The sequence below is a fragment of the Anoplopoma fimbria genome, chromosome 23 (assembly GCF_027596085.1).
Source record: "Anoplopoma fimbria isolate UVic2021 breed Golden Eagle Sablefish chromosome 23, Afim_UVic_2022, whole genome shotgun sequence".
In the NCBI taxonomy this organism is placed as follows: Eukaryota; Metazoa; Chordata; class Actinopteri; order Perciformes; family Anoplopomatidae; genus Anoplopoma; species Anoplopoma fimbria.
In genome coordinates, this window is record NC_072471.1 from 2553892 (window position 1) to 2577418 (window position 23527).

General features: G+C 37.3%; 1 protein-coding gene across 1 annotated transcript in view; it reads left to right on the plus strand.

The window, feature by feature from the left end:
- The first annotated feature begins 2070 nt into the window (after positions 1-2070).
- Positions 2071-23527, plus strand: part of abcc9 (ATP-binding cassette, sub-family C (CFTR/MRP), member 9) — a 49309-nt gene continuing 27852 nt past the window's right edge. The window contains exons 1-15 of the mRNA XM_054624249.1: positions 2071-2218; positions 4683-4824; positions 4945-5066; positions 5938-6104; positions 6373-6474; positions 6684-6824; positions 6950-7147; positions 11994-12158; positions 13774-13929; positions 14034-14168; positions 14364-14526; positions 15080-15120; positions 15248-15390; positions 15670-15778; positions 19925-20032. Of these exons, the coding sequence (XP_054480224.1) occupies positions 2071-2218; positions 4683-4824; positions 4945-5066; positions 5938-6104; positions 6373-6474; positions 6684-6824; positions 6950-7147; positions 11994-12158; positions 13774-13929; positions 14034-14168; positions 14364-14526; positions 15080-15120; positions 15248-15390; positions 15670-15778; positions 19925-20032 (2040 nt within the window). The remainder of the gene's footprint in view (positions 2219-4682; positions 4825-4944; positions 5067-5937; positions 6105-6372; positions 6475-6683; positions 6825-6949; positions 7148-11993; positions 12159-13773; positions 13930-14033; positions 14169-14363; positions 14527-15079; positions 15121-15247; positions 15391-15669; positions 15779-19924; positions 20033-23527) is intronic.

Sequence of the window (23527 nt, forward strand, 5' to 3'; positions counted from 1 at the left end):
GTTATAGTGGATGCCAATGGTGCAACATTTTAAAGTTTGAAAGAAATATCTCAAACCACCTCTGTAACATATATATATATATATATGCATGTGTTGCATGTGTACAACAATATATATATATAGATATATATAGATATATATAGATATATATATGAAAATATATGTGTGCTGTATATATATGCATATATATATATATATATATATATATATGCATGTATATATATATATATATATATATATATATATATATATATATATATATATGCATGTGTGTATATATACACATGCATATATATATACATATATATATATATATATATATATATGCATGTATATATATATATATATATATATATATATATATATATATATATATATGCATATGCACATATATATATATATATATATATATATATATATATATGCATATATATATATGTATATATATATGCACATATATATATATATATATATATATATATATATATATATATATATATATATGTATATATATATATATACACATATATATATATACATATATATATATATATATGCATGCATATATATATATATATATATATATATATATATATATGCATATATATATATATATATATATATGCATGTGTATATATATATATATATATATATATATATCCCTGTTAAAAGTCTGTAAACCCAGTTTGTCACAGTTAAAAGTTAAAATTGCACCGAAATGTCCCAAACAAAGATGGCGGCAAGGTGCAGCTATTGGTGGCCATCTTTGTTTTTTGGTTTGGAACGAAGACAAAATGTAATGGAGTAACAATGATAGAAAAAGTTTTTGTATTAAGGCAACAAATAAAGGGTATTTAAACCAAACATTCATGCATTTCACGATTTTATAGATATTTTCATTTCACATAACCGTTTGATGTAACTTTGACTGAACTATATGACTAACGAAGTCAAAAGTAAGAAATAACATATTTATTTTGGGTTAAAATAAAATGCAACATATAATATAATATTATAATTTTAATTTTATTTTTCCTGTATGGCTTCTCAACTAATAATTATAAGGTTTAAACTTGACAAAACAGTGTGATTTTTCTAAGTTCATAAGGTGCAAGTTTTAATAAATAGACATTTTCTGAACAAGCTGTTAGTGTTGAGTTATTCAGTGACTGTCAATAGTAAGCTATGGCTAACTAACATTAATTCATAAATCTATGTCTTCATTCATTTTGATGCCACCAACGAGCTAATGCAGTCAAGTGTAAGAATTGTTTTTGTTTAAAATAAAACCCATTGTAGTTTTGCTGAACAACTTAAACGTGATATAACACTTTTATTTATTCATTTTTTTCAATTCACCAAAACAGCGTCAACAGTACAACCAACACCAACAGAGACAAAAACAAATAAAAAAACACAATAAGTAGGCGCTGACCTCGGGTAATTATAGATAACATTCAATAACATTTATATTAAATAGTTTTTTATTGGATTTTTTCAAACATTTACCCATTATACACTCTCTATACTCGTTATGTCATGAATACGTTAATGGTTTTAAGCCTTAAAAGTCGTCAGTGAGTGAAACTAACTCGGCTAACTAAAACAGGAACAACCTGAGTCTCTTAAAAACTTAAGTCATGACGTCATGACAACGTTTAATGACACGTCCAACATGTTCCAAGACTTTATATTCATTTTCACAATAATGCACAATGTAGCCGGGCAGTGCCTCTGAAATAGCTCTCATGACTGACTCTGACCTGCATTCATGTTTGTGTGTGTGTGTGTGTGTGTGTGTGTGTGTGTGTGTGTGTGTGTGTGTGTGTGTGTGTGTGTGTGTGTGTGTGTGTGTGTGTGTGTGTGTGAATGTGTGACATGCCACGAAAATGTCTGACCTGGTCTCCAAAGTTCAAGCTAAAGCACCGCTAGTGACGCTAACAGCTAACTGTTTAAAGACGATAGTAAAACATAAGATTACACACAATACAGTTTATGTTCACGAATTTAATCCTTATTTCATTTGTGTTGTGTGAGCTGATGTCTTTTGTATCGCAGTCGGGCGGTGGCATGGGCTGGTCATTTTGTGGCGAAGACGCGAATGTCAACTCCTACAGCGTGGACGAGGGCGTGCTCAACAATGGCTGCTTCGTGGACGCTCTCAACCTGGTGCCCCACGTCTTCCTGCTCTTCATCACCTTCCCCATCCTCTTCATTGGTAGGCTATGGACACATCACACAGACACATGAATACATCAGCTACATTTATGCCCCATACGGGACATGAACGCAGCATTTGTACAAACACAAACACCGGTCACTTTGTATTGACCAACATGTATTTCCTGAAATGTGGACCCCTAACCTTAAACATTCCTGCTACAACCCTAAACCCAATTAACCTTTAACTTATCCTAAATCCCCAAACTGAAGTAACTTTCAAGCTTCAAAAATCAGGAATCGAACCGCCACCTTGTTTCAGTAAAGATGTGTTTGCTTTTAGGTTTTTTGTCCATCTACTGATTTTATAAACAGTAGACGGACATTTTACTTTCACGCTTTATTGCCTGGACTTCCAGTTGTTGAGGTGTTGTTAGGTAAAATGCACCCTGAACTTTCCCCTAATCCTGCTTTTTTTTCCCAAATAGCTTGTGCAAACTGAGGAATGTAAATACAACTGTTATATTTAATCAACATTTAGTTTCTTGTGCTGCTCATCTCACTTTCATTTTTCTTCTCAGCCAACAAAAGGAGCTGATTAAAGATCTCAGTTCAACCTTTGAATATTAGTTACATAGTTAAATCTAAACATAATGAATTTGAATTTTTTTTATTATAAAGCCCTGACAATAAGGAGTGATTGAGGTTTAGATTTCCCTCTGTGTTGTGTTACAGTGATCTGTTACTGAAGCATCGCTGGTCCTCTGTGTGGCAGAGCAGATGTGTTCAGTGACATTAACTTTCTCTCTCTCTCTCTCTCTCTCTCTCACACATTTTAAGTCACTCTCTCGTCACCAGCGTGAACATTAAGCAGCTTTGAGGAGCAGTTAAGATGAGATTAGAACAAGTGATCCAGAGGAGGCTGCAACGCTGCTGCAGGAAAGCGTGAAACAAACAAAAAAATGCAATAAAAACAGACAAACTGAATGTAAACAAAAACATATTTTAGAATATTGAGTGGTAAAGTTAGCGGTTATGTCTTCAGCTCAGTTGTGTGATAATTCAGAATATACTTCCTTCCTTTTTGATCTTTTCCTCTTCAACATCTGGTTCTTTTTGCTGTTGAATTTGAGCGTTATGGCCAAATTCTTATATATCACGATATATATAACGATATATAGCCTGTTTTCTGGTAATTCAATAAATAAATAGTCCATATGAAATATGCACATAGTGAAGCTTGTTTTTGTAAACTCCAGTGTGAATTAAATACTTGACAAATGAAAAGTAGAGAGTATTTTCTGATTTAATGAAGTACTTTAGTGCAAAATGAAAGCGACAGTTTCTAATGAAATTATAGAGAAAAATTTAATAAATATTTCGATCACATTTTTCGGGAGAAATTTGAGTTAGTAAGTGTTTGTTATTATGAATTTAGATGACGAAATTGTGTATCTCGATATATGATTTCATCACGATACAATTCCATTAAAAGACGATAAACTATCAGATTGAATTATCGCCGAGGCCTACGTTGAATAATTAACTCTGTATGTTCATAAGAAAAAATATGGAGGAGGAAGAGGTAGGAGGGAAGGAGGGATGTGAGAGTAAGAAAGAGAGGAGGAAAGGAAAGAAGGATAAAAGAGGAATTACAATGATGAAGATAGGAAGTTAGGAAGGATGGAAGCAAGGAGGGAGAAAATTAATAAATGAAGATACGGAAAAATAAATAAACATTTTATTTTATTCTGTTCTATTTAAATGTGTTAAACAAACAAAGAGCAGAGGGAGAACAACTTTTAGTGAATGCGTGGTTAGCTATATGTTTAGTGTTTGTGTGTTTGTGTGTGTGTGTGTGTGTGTGTGTGTGTCCAGTAGTTTATGGGAATAGTTCTGACCAGAAGCCCTCAGTCTGCTCCCCGAGGACTTACTAATTGATGCTTCCTGGTTTTAGTTTTTTTATGGCCTCCGTCCCATGAGCCTCCAAAATGACTGCGGTCCATTTAGTTAAGAGCAGAAACAAACCTCATAAGAAACAATATCAGTACAAGTAAAACTCTATGGTCCTGAGCTCCCATAGTTACACTGACACATAAACCTTCATTTAGTTAACAGAAAATGTATCTGCAACTTTTGGATTGTTAATAAATTGTTTTAAAGTTACTACGTGGACTTTTCATTTAGTGTTGATTCTGGCGGTCCCTGTGGACAAAAGCGGTAGTGTCTCCGAGCACCAGAGTCCCTTTAGAAAAAACAGCAGCAGGGTCTGACAGTCTGCCCCACTCTGTCCTGGTTCTGGATCAAGAGGGTCAAGATTAAACTGAGACTATTTCAGAACCAGTTTAAAGTTCTTCACAGTCAAAATAGATTTTGATTTTCAAGCAAAAATGCAAACGTTTTGATGTTTTGAACTTGTTAAATGTGTTTTGTGCAGTTCAGATTGATCATGTCTCTCTCTCATTCTCCCTGTCTCTCTCTCTCTCTCTCTGTATCTGTCTGTCTCTCCGTCTGTCTGTCAGGTTGGGGCAGTCAGAGCTCCAAAGTCCAGATCCATCACAACACATGGCTTCACTTCCCCGGACACAACATGAGATGGATCCTCACCTTCTCGCTGTTGTTCGTCCACGTCTGCGAGTTTGCAGAGGGAATCGTCTCCAACAAGTGAGACACAATTTACGTTTGAATTTACGTTATCCCCAGCAATCGAAACATTAATTTAGTCTCTAATCAAGCAGTAATTGTAATATGTTAATTGAATCCTGGGTTTGCCCCAACCTCTAGACCGATGGAGACCGTTCACCTCCATCTCTTCATGCCGGCCTTCATGGGTTTCATAGCAGCCACAACATCAGTGGTTTACTACCACAATATAGAGACATCCAACTTCCCCAAACTGCTGCTCGGTAAGACTCAACACTGGGAGTCTGTCGTCATATCTGTTTGTTGTCTCCTGGCGTCTTACACCAGACGTGGAGTGAAGCTAGATTGACTGACACGGGCACCAAACTGTAAAAAGAGGCATTTTTTGCATTCTCTCTAGTGTCCATCAGGGGGCGACTCCTCTGGTTGTATAGAAGTCTATGAGAAAATGACTCTACTTCTCTCTTGATTTATTCCCTCAGTAAACATTGTAAACATGAGTTTATGGTCTCAATCTCTAGTTTCAAGTCTTCTTCAATACAGCATGATGTTCATTTAGTAAATGATGCTCCAAACAGACCATAAATCAGGGTATGCTTTAGGGGCGGGGCTACCTTGTGATCGACAAATTTCTTCGGAGAAAGAAGGTCGAAGCTGTGTATGATGGTGGAGTCATGAACATCTGGTAAAATCAATCATTGATTGCTGTGGGTTTTAATGGAATTTTGTCAACTTTAATTTTTGTAATTGCATTTAACCAACTAAAAGTGACGAGAAAGGCTTTAGAGAGGCAGGAAATGTTTGATTCATGCACCTTGAAAGTGCTTAAAAAGTGCCTCACTTGAGGGCATTAATCAGACTTCACACAGCTCCCTCTTGAGACTCAAGGCTTTATACTGGTTTTTTCCCACATATGCACCCAAAAAACACACACTTTGAAGTATAAAATCAGTGGAATCAATGCATGTTCTGCAACAAGCAGGAAGTGATATGCAGCACCTTCTTTGGCTCATGAAAAATGTATTTTAACATGCAAATGATGTCTCTTTAAAAAGGCTTTCTGTTCAGCACCATCACAACACAATTAAATGTCCATCCATACGACACTATGTCACGTTTCTATTTCCCGCACAGTCCTGTTCATCTACTGGGTGTTGGCGTTCGTCACAAAGTCCATTAAGCTGTGGAAGTTTGCAGAACACAAAGTTGGACCACAGCATCTGAGGTTCTGCATCACTGCCCTGCTGGTGATCCTGTATGGACTGCTGATGGCCGTGGAGATCAACGTCATAAGAATCAGGGTGAGTTATCATAATTCATCCAACATCAGTAAATTAATAAGATTTGATGTGTTTAATCCAGGAGGTATGTGGAACTACACAAAACACATTTATTATTTCAAATGATTTTATTTAACTTTTCCCCAGACATGATAAATGGTGATGTGTTAAACTTTTTCTCATTTGTTTTTTCCACATCACATTTTCTATGTTTATTTTGCATCAAAATGATATTGATATTTTCAGTCTTTTTGGCTTGGATTAAATTTGTCCCTTTCTCTCCCCGTAGAAATACGTGTTCTTTGCCAACCCCCAGAAGGTGAAACCTCCAGAAGATCTGCAGGATTTGGGGGTTCGCTTTCTGCAGCCGTTTGTCAACCTGCTGTCCAAGGTAGACTCAAACACTGCAATTAAAAAAAATATACACAACATTTATTGAAATTGATCATCAGGTGAGTCTGAAAAACAAGTAAAAAAGTACTCACTTCGAATATTTAGGCCACAAGCAACGAGTTAGAAATTGTCTGTTATTGTTTATGTCTCATAATCAATTAGAGCACTACTTGGCAGTGGAGTAAATTATTAATTGCATATTTTCAGGCAACATATTGGTGGATGAATCCTCTCATCATGGGAGCCCACAAGAGGCCCATAGAGCTGAAGAAGATCGGCAAGCTGCCCATCGCCATGCGAGCCCTCACCAACTACCTTCGGCTGAAAGACGCCTACGAGGATCAGAGGGTGAGTGGATGGACTCCCTGATCTGATTTAACACTAATGCAGTCTGGTTTTCCTGCTGCTGACAGTGTCGGAACACACACTTATTTGATTTCTCTTCCCCTCCATCGACTCTCGACTCCACGCAGACCGCCGAGGACCCGAACCGCGCCCCGTCAATCTGGCGCTCCATGTATCGAGCGTTCGGCCGTCCCATCCTGCTCAGCAGCACCTTCCGCTACCTGGCCGACCTGCTGGGCTTCGCGGGGCCGCTCTGCATCTCCGGCATCGTAAAGTACCTCCAGCCTGGCGAGGCTAACAAGACACAGGGAATCGACAAGGCCAATGTGAGTACGAGCCAGTGAGGCGATCTAATGTTAAGTTACTCATCATTTTTCGCGAGTTTTCCTACAAAAGCCTGCAACACGTGTCAATTTCAGCTCATAACATGAATACAGTCTTTTCAAAATAAACTTCCGTCTTCACAGGAAACTCAGCGAGGTTAAGGCAACAAAACTACTTAGTTAGGTTAAGGAATAGATTGTTGTTTGGGGCTAAAAAACTGCTACTGAAGTATGCAAAGTACGTGAGAAAAACATGAATATTGACTTCTCGTTTCACATGGGGAATGAAAAGCAGCCTCCTGTGTGAGTGGAACACTGATACCAAGACTTTGAGCAGTTGAGACCAAGTCAAGACCAGGACCAGAGACCATCTTGTCCAAAAGGATTTTATTCCAAGATTGGTCAAGACCACAACTGTGAGGATATCACTTAAAATTCACCTCTGCAATGGCTATTTATTATTTTATCATCTCTCATGTTTACACATATACAGTATATATGGCAAAAAAATAGGTGAATGAGGAGGAATTGCTCTGGTTTGGTCCTGGTCTTGACTCTGTTTTAATCCCTCAAAGTCTTGGTCTTGTCACAGTCTCGATACACTCTGATCTTGGTCTTGACTTGGTCTCAACTGTTCAAAGTCTTGGTCTTGCCTGGGTCTTGATAAACTCTGGTCTTGGTCGTGACTTGGTCTTACTTTTTCGGTGGTCTTGTTTTCAACACTGAGAAAGGTTTTGTAGAGATACAGTATCGCCCTTCGTTCCCTGAAGAACGCTGTTTTTTTTTAAAACTTAGTTGTCAAATCTGCAGCCTAGAGCAAAGACTAAAACATTTATAGGAAGCAGCTCCCAGTGTGAAGGGAACATGGTGGTTTTGTGACTTTTTTCATTTAATGGTTTTGAGGGGGGGGATTCATGAGCGATGTCGCAGTCGGGTTTGATTCCCCTCTCTTTTCAACACAAAATAAATAACTACCTACTACATTTAATGGTTTTGAGGCCTTCCAGAGAAACACAAAATGGGGTAATGGTCACACATTTTACTCCGTGAAGACAAATCAAAGACTGTAAGTAGGTTGTGACACACATGAAGTGCACTCTATTGTAGTAGAATATGCCGGAGTAAACGACAGTCTGACTCTGACAGCTGTGAGAACTGAAATTACCGCCTTGACTTCAAAGAGGGTTCACAAATGGATGAACCCAGTGCGATGAACACAGACTGTGACTACAATGTGGAAATTCAAACATCATTCATTTCCCTTTAGAGAAATCGCTTTGGAAATGTAAACCCATGTTTGGTCTGATGTTAACGAAGCCGTCGACGGGACAAAAGTGTTTACACAAGATCATTAGTGTAACATCGTAAGTCGTCTTCACTTCACACACACACACACACACACACAAACAGTGTCGCTGCCGGTCTGAGATGTTGGGTGGTCCGACCAACCAATGGATGACTCACTCCCAGTGTGATGTCACCAAGGGCGTGAGTGGCGGCCATCATGTCACCACCAGAACGTGGGAACGATGCTGTGTCTGCTATCTGACGTGATAATATGTCTGTAATGTCATAATACTCTGGTGCTGAAATGACAATACCCACACACACACACACACACACACACACACACACACACACACACACACACACACACACACACACACACACACACACACACACACACACACACGCTTGTAGTTTAATACATGCGAGCAATGAGTGTCCTTGTTGACGTAATACACTCCATAAACCTTACTTCACCATGGCAACTACATACCTTTGACCTAAAACCAAGTCCTAACCTTCTTAAAGCACTGAAGAAGGACAACCCAACATATCCTTTTTCTTTCAAAAAGGTCCTCAGTCTTCATAAATGTCCCCACTTTCTAAGAATATCCAAAGTGTTGAGGTCTAAAACTCAAAACAAACACATGCAGAATGTTGTTTAAAACTTAATTACCTCCTTTTGACTTTTGAGAAGATCGGAGAAGATCCACTCTTTCCGTTCTTACCTTTCACAATAAAAGCCTAAGACATATACACTGTAACTGTTTACCAGAGGGAACTCAAATTCACTCCGAGCATTTCGCTAAAAGAAAACTTTATTAATATCTTACAGTTTACCTCAGACAGACTGACACTTACTACTCTCAATTAGATCCTGGTAGTTGGTCCTCAGTATGAGCAAATCTATTCAAACATTTTATTGAGAAAATACTGCAACTGTCGCAAATTTACATCTCAGTTTTTTCAGATTATCCACAGCTGAGTGTGTCTTATTTTTGTTTTGTTTATGCATCATGCCCCTGTTGTGTTAAAGGTCTGTGTAAATATGTTTTTGTTGGGGCACCTGGTGTGCAAGAAGATGCATTGGAGATTATACTTTGTTGATTTCTCATCAGCGTTCAGCTGCTTACAGCCCCACATTCTAAAGAGCTCGTAGGCTCTCTGAAATATCTGTTATTGACTTTGGCACTGTATGTTGGCTCGTCCACTTCTGGGCAACAAGGTCACAGAGAATCAGTGTTCATTACACTTTGTCTTGTACAGGATCAATCCAGGGGTGTAGGATTTGTTATTTGTGCCGTACAACCATTTTTCAGAGAGCATTTTTTAGTAAAGGAGGTTCATAATCAAGTTTGCTGATGATTCAGTGATTGTCATTCTCCTGCAGGAGAATCCAGACTCGGACTTTCATCAAAACTGTGTTACTTGAAACTCACTGTCTATAAGACAAAAGAGATGCTTATGTTTATCAATGGCATAGCTGTGGAGACAGTTAGCCAATATATGTACTTGGGCAACGTCCTGGATGACAAAATGACTCTTGATGCCATCACTGACTCAAAAAGCAAAAAGACCAACATTAGAAAGTTGAGGGATTTCAATGTCGACAGATCGCTTGTCAATTTTAACTCTTGTAACAATTTGTTGGTTCAGAAAAAACGGCATGATTAACAAAACTAAACTTTACCAAAAGACCAGTGAAACTAACTTTAATGCATGTTTATCAAGTAACACTTCATTGAATATCTGCACACAATATTGAATTTATTCCAGATGTATCATGATCTGCAGCCCCAGTGTTCATAAGTCTATATCAGCTGGACCAAACTTGTAACTATTCCACTAGAATAAAACAAAAACAATAGTATCAACCCACGACGGATGTAGCCGACACTGAGAGAAAGCAGACACTCTCACAGACGGTCCATTTGGCGAAGGAAGAGACGGTGGCAGAGCCGATCACAGACATCGACTCCTCTTAAATCCGTCTCAGCCTCCTCCAAAGGTCACGATGCAGACAGAGGTGGCATCAGAGGCAGAGCAGATGCGTCTCGTATTGGGAGTGTATTATCATTGAGTCCATTTGGCTTGATGTTGTCATAGTTGGTGTTGAATGGGAGATGTTGTCGGGTCCGAGCCTGCCTGTTAAAGTGGGTATAATGGGCAGCGGAGATAAAGAGCAGAGCAGCTGCATTTCTGAGTGACATGGAAAATTCTCCACTCACCTCACACTTTAATACAGAAGGAAGGTCTGCTGAGTGTCAGACTGAGCTTTATGGTATCACAGTGTGTGTGTGTGTGTGTGTGTGTGTGTGTGTGTGTGTGTGTGTGTGTGTGTGTGTGTGTGTGTGTGTGTGTGTGTGTGTGTGTGTGTGTGTGTGTGTGTGTGTGTGTGTGTGTGTTGGATTTGCACATGTAGTATGTATATGTAAAAATGAATAGATATATTCATTCACAGCACTGGGAGTCGGCTTTATCAGAATCAATCAGGTTTATTGTCAAGTAGCTTTTCACATACATTGGTGTATTGGTCCATAACATACACATAAGGGAAATAAGACAGAAAATAAGAAGAAGCATTGCGAAAATCAGAAAAACATCCGAATAGAGTAGAGGAAAATACAATAAAAATATGAAAAAATACTCAAAACAATATTTACAACAAATATAAAAAAGAATACGAGAAAAATATAATGACAATATGAAAGAAAACTATATAATTATGTACAAGAAACGTATTTATATAGAGAAAAGAGGAAACAAAACATAAAAATATGAATAAATACTAAAAAAACATGTTTTGGGAACATGAATAAAGAAGAGAGAAAAATAACTAAAGAATAATAATAATAAAAATAATAAATTAAAAAACAGTACAATAAACACAAATATAGAATAGAAAAAAATACAATGAAAATATGATGTATATATATATATATATATTTATTTGTTTGTTTACAAAACAAAATATCAAAAAAAATGAAAGAGCTGTGCATATGGATAAAGTCGTCCGATCACAGTATGTGTGTAGGTTTCCATAGCAATATTGATGCAAAATTTTCTTGAAAATCAATTCAGAAACTCTTTATGGATAAAATGTCTATTTTTTGGGAAATCTAAATAAATATCTGACAAATCAAGCTCCATCACATTGATGCAAAAATCATAGAAAAAATTCCAATATTTCCATTAAACAATCCTAGTGGTTGATTTGCAACACTGGCTAAAATGGCTTGATAGAAATGAGGCCTAACTTTAATCCTCAATACAATTCAAAAGAGTGAGTTATATAAAGATTCAACCTCTGTATAGTTTATTAACTTTTATGGACCAAAACCGTCTGTAAAAATGTTTATTTCTACTGTAAAGTTGGGAATTTTATCATTGACGTCTATGGGGGATTTAATCGCTTCTGGAGCCTCAAGTGGCCGTTTGAGGAACTGCAGTTTTTGGTAACATCCGATCATATTCATACAGGTGGTTCTCTTGATACTTGCTTCACCTGCAATCCTTTAAGCAGAACTTCATGTATCTTGTTTGTGTGTGTGCTTTGTTGCAGGGGACATATTTCGGCGTGTACTTCATGTCTTCCACTGAGCTGCTGCAGGACACCTCAGTCCTGGCTGTGCTTCTCTTCCTGGCGTTGGTCCTACAGAGGACCTTCCTGCAGGCCTCGTACTACGTCACCATAGAAACCGGCATCAACCTGCGAGGAGCCCTGCTGGTGGGTCACAACATCACGGACATTTAAGTTTAGACGTTTTTGTTTCCACACTGAGGTGTTAAAAAAAGGGTCTTCATGAGTGATCGTCCTGTTTACTTTATCCTCATATTATTATTATATCCACCTGATTTGACAGCGGATCATTTAAAACGCTGAGAGAACTGCCAGTTTAGAAGTACACAAAGTTTTTTATAGCGCCTTGATATTGTGCAGTACAGTATGACAGTATTTCAGTTTTTAATACACACAAGGAAACATGACAGGTTTCCCAGGGTTGAAATTGATAATAAGAGAAGAGCCAAGCATAAATTATTGAAAAGTATTATAATATAAATAAATATACTATATAAGAGCAATTAAACTAAACTTTAACTAAGTGCACTAAGTGCAGCACCGTCTCAAACTTATATATTATATTATCTGTAAGAGTAATATGATACCATCTACTGTAACAGCATTACATTACATTACATTACAGTCATTTAGCAGACGCTTTTATCCAAAGCGACTTACAGGAAGTGTATTCAACATAGGTATTCAAGAGAACTACTAGTCACCAGAAGTCATAAGTGCATCTCCTTTCTTAAACAAGCATCTTAAAGCATAAACCAGAGCAAAAGTATAGTGCAGAGGCAAATTACTACGAAAACAATAATTGCAACAGACTAATACGAATATAATAAGTGCTACAAACTACTACGAATAGGATAAGTGCAGTAAACAAATACAAATTCAATAAGTGCAGCGAACTGATACGAATACAGTAAGTGCAACAACTAATACGAGTGCAATAAGTGCTACGAGGATTATTATATACTCACTATATAACAGTAGTGAGTCATTTTATTTCATGTTTGTCTGTAATATTAAAGAAACATGATGTACTACATTATGTAATAAAACAGTATAACATATTAAAGGGATAGATGTGATTTTTAGAAGTGTCATTGTATGAGGTACTTTTACATAGTTAGTGTATTACTACAGTAGAGTTTGTAGAACCAGAACGGGAGCAAAGCAATGCACTGCTGCGGACAAATTTCAGACAGGTAAAAGAACCAATATCCGTTTAAATGTACGCTGTATTTAGAATATTTTTATCATTTCCGATAGATAACTTAAGCTGTTATCTATGTTCTCTTCAAATCCACCAGACTCCATTGGAGTTCCTCTTCTACCGCTGCCTCCATCTGTTAGTTTGTCTTATTGTGTAACTTTGGTGAATCCGAATTAACCATTCAAAACACCAAAGTCATACAATAACACAAACTAACTGACCAATATCGGCAGTGGTAGATCGGTGACTCCTTTGTTCTGCGAGGTAAAATTACCGTTTTTCTCAATGGAGTCTGGTGGCTTTGATAAAAGCTTCAGTTACCTGCCAGAAAGGTCTGTCTGACAATAAGGTTAAGAGCTAGAAATATTCTAAATATAGCATATATACACCTAAACTGATATTGATTCTTTTAGGTGTCTAAAATACGTCCACAGCAGTACATCTACTGTCTTAATACTCTGACTCTGGATAAGAACCTCTTCCAACCACACTTCTAAACATCTGAACTATCCCTTTAATATGTTTCATGCTTGTTTACATGTCTGTCTCTTTAACCAGGCGATGATTTACAACAAAATGCTGCGTCTGTCCACCTCCAACATGTCCATGGGGGAGATGACGCTTGGGCAGATCAACAACCTGGTTGCCATAGAGACTAACCAGCTGATGTGGTTCCTCTTCCTCTGCCCCAACCTGTGGGCCATGCCTGTACAGGTGGGTTTAACAGCACCTAATTACATTTCCTGCCATATTTAATCTTCTTTAGTGATGTTTCAGTAAATACTATTTTTTTGTGTGTTTCCTTTCTGTCTCTGCAGATCGTGATGGGAGTGATTCTGCTCTACTATTTGTTGGGCTGGAGTGCTTTGGTTGGAGCTTCCGTCATAGTCCTGCTGGCTCCGGTCCAGTACCTCATAGCTACGAAGCTGGCAGACACACAGAAAAGCTCACTAGTAAGCAGTTTACTTATATAATTGTTTTTCTTTGAAATGCATCATGTTTCCTGCAGATTTTCTATTTTTTTATCACAGAATTTGGTGACGTAAATCCATTATTTTGCAGCAGTTGGTAACTCCTTTGTCTTGTAACGTGATATTTAATATGTGATAGATTAACACATCATCTTTTTAATCCTCCTTCCTGTTCAGGAGCACTCTACGGATCGTCTGAAAAAGACCACGGAGATCTTAAAGGGCATAAAGCTGCTGAAGCTGTACGCCTGGGAGAACATCTTCTGTGACAGCGTGGAGGACACCAGAGGAAAAGAGCTCACCAGCCTCAAGACCTTCGCTCTCTACACGTCCATGTCCAGTAAGATGAAAACTAAATCTTTGAATTAGGTCGATTGCATTTGTTTGTGTTTGCAGGAAAAAGAAAGTCTTTATCACTATTATCTAGTTTTTCCATCATGTATCTTGACTTCCTGTCACATTTATTGTTATTATTTCCATTGAAATCCTAAATGACGCAGTAAACTCTATTGACGCACTATTTTTTCCTAGATAATGCAACATTGTGAACAGCAAATCTGTGTTGAAATCATAGAAATAGAAATAAAAAAAACTGAAAAATAATCCACCAACTAATCAGTTTTCTTACTGTCTGCACAAATGTCTCATGAGTGAAAGAAAAATGAAATAAAATAAGCATTTCTCTCAAAATGTTAAACTATTCAATTTATACAGTAGCTTATTTACATGTTTATAAATTGAATCACATGTCATTGTTCTATGATAATAACAACAACATAAAACATAACATAACAAAACTGATAAAGCACTTGAAGTCAGTTCCAATATCTTTCAATTTTAGCCAATAATTGTGATCACAGATGCAATAAAAACTAAATTCTCTCCCTGTGCAGTTTTCATGAATGCTGCTATTCCCATTGCTGCCGTTCTTGCGGTAAGATCATTTTACTACGTCTACAAATCCTTTAAACGTTCTATGTGCTGTTTTTTCAGCTTTCTTTAACTTAAATATAATTCATCATATCAATGAGGGTTACTGAACTCCAAATCTGTTCTTGTAGACGTTTGTGATGCATCACTTCCTGGATAAAACCAGTCCCACTCCTTCTGAGGCCTTCGCAGCTCTGGCCTTGTTCCACATCCTGGTCACCCCTCTCTTCCTGCTCTCCACTGTGGTCAGATTTGCTGTCAAGGCGCTGGTCAGGTGAGTGAATGTGATAGTGTACAGCTTAAATAAAAAAGTAATGCTGCTTTGGCTGAGAGAGACGAGGACGTGGACTTGACTAAACAAGGAAGACACTCTGGATGTGGTTCCTCTGTCAAATCTAATTAAAGGAACATGGAGGAAATGTGACAGCAGTGAGGAGAAACTCTAAACTCCTGAGAGATTACTGGTATTGGGATCATCACAATCACACGTCTACATGGACTTAACGTGTGTGTGTTTGTGTGTGTGTGTGTGTGTGTGTGTTTGTTTTCACAGCGTCCAGAAGCTCGGAGAGTTTCTCCAGGGTGACGAAATTGGAGACGACAGCTGGAGAAATGGAGACATGTCCGTTTCCATGGAAGCAGGGAAAAAAAACGTTGGGGGGGTGAGTGTTAATGAAACCAGATCAAACAATACATTTTTTAGGGAGAATATATTTAGATTTTATCATAACATGTAAATATCAATTTCAGTGCTTAAATCTGCAGATTCACAAACAATGATAGAGACAAATGTTCGATAGTTGTAGAAAGTCAAAATGAAGGTAAAGCCACCAAAAACTTCTATTAAAATCATTGATTACTTTATCTCATCTTCAAAAAGTACGGGAGATGAAAGTTTATCCAAATTTCCCCCAAAAACGGATTTTCCACCTTAAAGCAATGTAAGATATGTCATTTTCTACTGCTGTGGTTCTCTGAATCCAAACTAAAGAGTTTGAAGACATGCTGAAGCAGCGTGGGATCATGGGAGTTTTTAGGATTCCTTCAGTGTTCATGGTTCATGAGGTTTTACCACAGAGGTCTTCTACTCTCCAAAACAAACATACCCGCTGATTAAAACACTAATGAGCAGCTTCAAGTTAAAAATCTGTGTTTCTCGGACGCTGATCGGAGGACGCAGGACGTCCTGGATGAGCTGAGAGATTAGCTGATGCTAATGTTAGCAAAGCTAGTTTCTCTGATAACTTAAGATCCAGACGTCCGACGATTAAAATCCGTCATCTGGTAAAAATATAGTTAAAAACCACCAAGATATTAAAAATATGTCTTAAAAATGTGACCTAAAACTAGATAAAAATTCAGTTCATGATCAGCTTGCACAAAGAGGAGATGACGTCACTGACAGGCGACCAAATGAAACGCGCATTGATTTAAAAAAGGGATTTCTCATGTTTGAAAATTGTTGGAAACATGTGTAAGAACACAAATGAAAAAAATATAGAACATAGATCTACTAATTTTAAGACATTTTTAAACATTTTCACTTTCAAGTAAATATTTTAGATAAAGTGGTTTAACTCTGAAAGAACTCCAATTAAACACTTTGTTGAGCTGCAGTTGCTGTGTCACCCTATCTCTGGAACTAAAATCTAAACATAATTGATAAAAAAACAATGAAAAAGTATCCTAGTAGTCAAAAAAGGGAAATTTTCCTTAAATATATTATATAATTCCAGTTGCAGTGGTTGAATCTGCTGCAAAAGACAGTCCTCAATCTCTGTCTGAGTCACTTTAAACGACTTCTGAGTAATGAAGATCTTCAAACGAACATAAAATCCAAACATTTATCCCGTATTTAAAACAGACCGCTAACAAAGCGCACTGAAGAGGAGCCAAGAAATCGCTCTAATGTGCTGAGTGTAACAGCCAGAGTGTCTTCATGGACGGAGGTTTGGATCAATGAGGTGTGCCAGCAAACGAGGCACACATTCCTTCCATGTTACTTCAGGTAACGTGGGTCCTTTCCATCTTGGAGGACGGTTGCGTTAACGGGGTGATGAAGGACATCATGAGAAGATCCTACAAAAAATATTCACGCATTTAGACTGAGACGAGCAGCAGGGCATCCAGGTCATACTAATTCATTTTAAGAAATGGAAAAAAATATTGGCTTTACCTTATTATTTAGTTTGTATAAGAGTAACCTATTTAAATGTGCATATAGCACTTATTTACCTCAGTTATAGCCTACATGAAAGTATTTAAATTATTTAATAAACCCTAAATAATTTAATTAGATTCAAGGAGACAAGAGTCAACATTTTATGAGAATAAAGTCATAATATTTAAATAAAAAAGTTATAATATTTAATAATAAATATAATCAAGTTGAAAATGTATGAGAATAAAGTCATAATATTTCAGTAAAAATGGTAATGTTACCATAATAACGTTATCTATTTAATAAGAATAAAGTCAAAATATTTCAAGAAAAATATAATAATAATATTATAATAATAAAGTTGTAATTAATGATAATGAATCCATAATATTTCAAACAAAAGTTGTATTATTCTGATAATAAATGTTTAATTTAATTAGAATAGTAACATGGTAACATTAAGATATTACAGTTGTAATTTAATGAGAAAAAAGTTATTATATTTTAATAACATTATACTTGCTGTATAAATATGTATATATATATATATATATATATATATATATATATATATTATTATTATTATTATTTTTTTTTCTACAATTCAGTAGTCGCTGGATATTGGTAGGGACATATTTTACACCTGTGCTGTATGTAACTGCTCAGCCTGACTCTTTCCCCTAAATACATGTGCAGCTGACATGCAATGCAAAGCACAAGTCAACGCTCAGGTTCAAAGTTCAAATATCACTAAATGTTTCTTAAATTTCAAAAACAACATAGCAATTGACAGAACCCAGAACACAAACAACCTGAACAGTTAAAACATCGATATATTCATAGAGCAGAGTTCATATGCTGTGATTTAGAGTGATTTTGACATTAAGCGTTACTTAACTCATATTGTATGTCATGTTATTTCCTTAGGACTCATTGTTATGTTTTACAGAACATCACCACCCAGTGAGCTGCAGCCCAGACTTTAATCGTGGGGCTGTCTGAGGTTTCAGCCGACCGAGTCACATGACGACTATTATGTTTCAGAGGGATTAACACTGTTAGCGTCTGAAATGCACAGTCAGAGCACCGAGCCCAAAGACTCACAGAACTCACATTAACAAAGTTTAATGGTTTTCAAATCCGGCACAATGACAAAACAAAACATTTTTACAACAGATTATTCCTTTTGTATTTATTATCCAGTAACAGAATTCAGCAAAGTGTCTCAAGCAAAGATTTGTTCTGGTTTTCATTTTTTATTATTTTATTACTTTTACTCAACGTGAAAGCCCCATTTTGTTGCAGCTGCATTATGTTCCTTTTATGAAGCCACTATAAACTCAAAGTGGTCATTTCAAGACTCCCATATTTAAAAGTTTTACCAGGATATCTGAGAGCTTAATGGCCAATAAGCGGTGTAATTGGAATATTACTAAATCAATCAAGCAGTGTAGCAGCTAATGGGACTTTTTGTTACCTAATGTGTCCTTTCAGCACTAATACCAACAACCCAAGCCCTCCGTTTATTGCCAAATCAAGTGGAAATGTAAAATCACCACTTGCTGTATTCTAGAAGACTTTTTTTGTACATGATAAACTGCAGGTTTAACCACTATTGTGTTAAATACATCAAATATTTGACCTAGTGATGTCAGTCAGATTGTTACAGTTTGACAACTATTGGCCAGATTGTCATGAAATGTTACTTATATTAATATTCATTGTCTCCAGAGGATGGTTCCCCAAGAACTTTTTTTCTTTTGGGACGTTCTTGGAGTCAACATCTATAAAAAAACTCAGTGAACAGGTGCCAAAACGTAAACATGCATCCAATAGGAAGCTTTAAAATGGGCAGACACGGAAAAACTGTTTAAAAACGACAGTGAACATTGTCGTATTTTCAAACTTCAATCGCCAAAATCCTGCTTTTAAAGGATGAATCAAAGTGTCTTGAGTTACCTTCTCAACTTTCCTTTACCATTGTTTTACCATTATTTATGCTCCCCGGTGGATGGGGAATGTTTTATACTATTTATCTACATTTTAATCCTACAACCGGTTAGACTTTACCCACATAAACAATATCAGCATGTACTTTGTTCTTTCCAACACATTTTTTTGTAATTGCAGCCTCTAGAGTTTGGCAATTCCGGCAAACAATGCGCTGTCAAAACACCAGTAACTATTGTTTGCATCTCTGGAAATTGGAGTGAAATTGGTTTTGGTTATCTAGCATAAACGTGCATCAATTTTATTCCATCCCAGCTGTTGTGCTCTTACTTCTTCTTAGGTGAATGCATCAGTTGACACGGGGCTACAACAATCTGACCTTTTAGCCTTACTGCAACAAGCATGCAGCATTTCTTGGTGATGTTGGGGCAAATACAACAGGACTTCACATGAAGACCAAAGCCCCCGATGTACAGAATATTAGTATGTAAACTGTGGTGTGATAAGAAGAACAGAACTACGTGCCTTGAGTGGGATTGAACCCTTCGGGGTGACATCCTCTGGGCTTATATCTGAGGGAACTCCGTCACTTCTTCTTCTCCCTGAGGAACTCAAGCGGATGCAAGAAAAGTCTTAAGTTTATTAGTCAACGCTAACTTCAAATCTCTCTCTCTCTCTTTCAATATCCCCCCTCAAGACCAAAGCCATCAACAGGAAGCAGCCGATGCGCTACCAGATGGACAACTACGAGCAGCCGACCAGGCGACAGATGAGACCCACGGAGACGGAGGATGTGGCCGTGAAGGTCAGGGTCAAAGTTCACGTGATGGGGAATGATAGAAGGGGGGGGGGGGTTAAGAGAGAATGTGAGTATGAACTCTAAAAGACACCCAGGACACGGACGGCTACAAGTGTCCAAGGTTCAGAAGATGTTCGACTTTTAAGAATTTCCTCATTAGCAGGACGCTCTGTGGTCTTGTCTTTAGCATTTCTTTATGGCATGATGCCGCTGTTTACTACAAAGTTCTGGTCGTAAATCCAGTGGTCAAAGGCCTCTGGACCACCTCTATAAAGCAGCAGCAGAAGACTTAGTCTAGACGTCAGACTGACATCGAAGCTTTTCTATACGAGACGCTGAGAGAGATGTTCAGAGGCGGCACATTCAGAAGGGATGAACTCAGCTTTCCAAACTGAGGCCTGGCAGTTTTACAGTCCCTCCTCACTGATAGAGTTTAATGAGACCTTTGGGGATAGACAAGTTTAGTATACGGAGGATGAGATGCCAGTTTGACAGAAATGGAGATAGAAGAGGAGGCAGTTAACAGAAATAGATTATTATATAAATATATTAAAGAGCAAGATATGAATCTTCCATTTGTTACAGGATTTTATGTTTGAGCGCATCTAAGAATTGTTTTGAAAGAAGAAAATTAAAGTTTAGAGAGAAAGATTGTCAAGAATAGAAAGTAAAAAAGGGATAAAACACACAATATTTACACAATAGTCCCTTTACAAATAAGTGAATCCAATTTTACCCATTTTTTAAAAATACAATATTACATTTTTCACCATTTGCTGCCGTTTTTTCATAGTTTAATTTTAGTGACAGTAAAAAACTAAAATAAGGAGCCAAGACATGAAATGGTGTGCACCTTATTAAGATAATTACCTTTGATGTCACTAAATCATAATTTAAAGGCAGCTATTCATACACAGTTTACCAGCTTTAAAAGAAGTCTGACAATCTCACTTTCAGACCTGTTTTGAACAAGATTTAATAAAAGATGAATAAAGCGAAGTCTCATTAAATAACGTGGATACGTATTGATCTGACGCTACACATCAATCAGTCTACTGAGCATCAAGTGTTTCATTCATACAAATACGTCATTATCTCTCACACATACATAGACATGTATGAGCTGCTCCCTCATTCATTTAACGCTGTCAGCAGCTGTTTCATATCTTCACTGTTTGTACATTCACGGGTCATCTGTTGGTGCATGGAATCATACATGTGACTCCGCGTGTCTTCCTCAGGAAGTGTAGGATTCACACGAGAATTGGTTGCCCCTTAAAGGGCCTTGTGGATGGGTCCAGCATTTTCTCAGCCCCTCTGTGAAGCCTGCTCTTCCTGTCTCATCCCTGCGGAGCAACGCTAGCGACGGTGGTCTGCTAATTAGAGAGAGAGACAGAGATAGAGAGAGCTGGGTTTTTACAGAGTAGGATGTATGAGCTTATAGATTTAGTATTTATTAATTATAAAATCACTTTTCTTATGATTTACATGTGCAAAAGTTTGTGGACTCCCAAAATCATGGAGATTAATATGCTGCAAAAACAGGCGCCACTCTTCTGGGTAGATAATCCCAAAGGTGTTGGAAGGGTTTGGGTCATGACCTTAAAACACGAAACAAGAAAGGTCAAGTTAATTTTATTTATAGTGTCCAACATCACAAATTTACTTCTAGGGGCTTTACAATCTGCACAGAATACAACCCCCTCTGTCCTTAAGGCCCAGACACACCAAACCGCCATTAAAGAACTGCCAAAAACTTGCACTTGAACACACCATGAAGACTACAGCCAACGGCCAACTAGCACGTAAGTTCTGCGCCTTCATAAGAAGAAATATCCCTACAAACCAGCAGGTGGCAGCAGTCTGTATTCGTCATATAAAAAACGAAACAGATGCATACATAATTTTTCAGTTTTCCCCCTAAATTTAAGGAAAATATGTCTTGACATTTAACGTGCAGGTTTTAAAATTGTTACATTTTCCACGTGACAAAATCACAGAGAAACGGGAAGAAGCTTGGTTTAATTTTGTTGTTTTTCTTATGTGTACCACATAGTTTTTCATCCTATGGGGTACTTAAAGTAGCTTGTGAACACGACTGTTCTGGACCATTTCCTGCAGATTCTTACATTTTGTTATAAATAATCTCCCTTTGATAAATACAGCAGTGACCCCACATTTAACCCCATATGTACGATAACTTATTTTCATGTTTCACTCCCCATTTTTTCACATCGCCTCGCGACTTCCGCTCTCTTTCCCTCACGTCTTCTTTTTGATAGTATCCGCATCCTGCTTTTGACAAATGAAGCAGTTTTGCCTCAGTAGCCATGACACCAATCTGTGATTGTGACATGTTTGTTATCAGTTGATTTAAGTATGATGCTGGCAACAGATACCTCTGCTCAAAGAGCTTCTACATTTTAAGATTAACCTGAAATATCTGATGTGATGCAGGTTTTTATTGTTACCCCCAATGTCCAAACCACTAAAACAAACTGAAATCTGAGTTCCTATTCAGTATTTGCTTTCAAAGGAACAAAGCTGTTTTTTATGCCTTTTGGGATCCGTGTCATGGGGAGAAAGGAGCAGTGGAGGAAAAGCTGGGGGGGATTGTCAGATAAAATAAACATAAAACAAACAAATAAATGCAGCAGATGGGAGGAATGTAAACAAAGCCCTAGCAGGAAGCAGGGTGAGAGATCACCGAGCAGGGATTAGATATGAAGGACTGTTACACATTGCTCTGCTGTTGGACATTGACTTCCTTCCCTCAGACATTTAATGCTGTGACGGACTCATAAAAATGGTTGATCATGAACGCTGGTCATTGCAGTTGGAGCTAGAATTTCTGACTTAATTCTTACAATGTTGTCTAGTTAAGAAACTCCCAATAAAAATAGGACACAACTACATTTCTTATGCGAGGAAATCCCAAGCTATTGTCCATTTTTGAGAGCAAATATTTACTTCAATTGTCATTATGATTGTAAGAGTTGTCCGGTCAAGGTTTAGATTTGGAAATATGAATATGGGTGTCATCGGCGTAAAAATGAAAATGTACTTTCAATTAACAATAGAGCCCCCGAACTTTAACAATCTCATTGTTGTGAACCTTGACACAAGTTCAAAACAGTGAGCTTTCAATCAACAACAATGAGCTGGAAAGGAATTATGGGGATTTTGGGGACATTCAAATTGAAATAGTATATAAGTAAAACCGTGAAGAGATTTAAAGGTTATTGCAGATTTTGTAGGATTTCTCCTTGTCCAAATCGAAGGTCTAAATCTAGATAGTGTTGTATGCTGTGCAGTTTATAAAGCGTTTTAATGCAATTTTGTGCCATACAGATAAAAAACAGATAGATTTAAATGTAGGATAAATTAGTTTACCTCATGATTATTCTAAAATTTAATTTCTCGCGAACAGAGAAGTGAGATTGGATTAGGGGCTTAAAGAAATAACCCGACAACAGCATGTGTCCTTCTTGTGTAATGGTG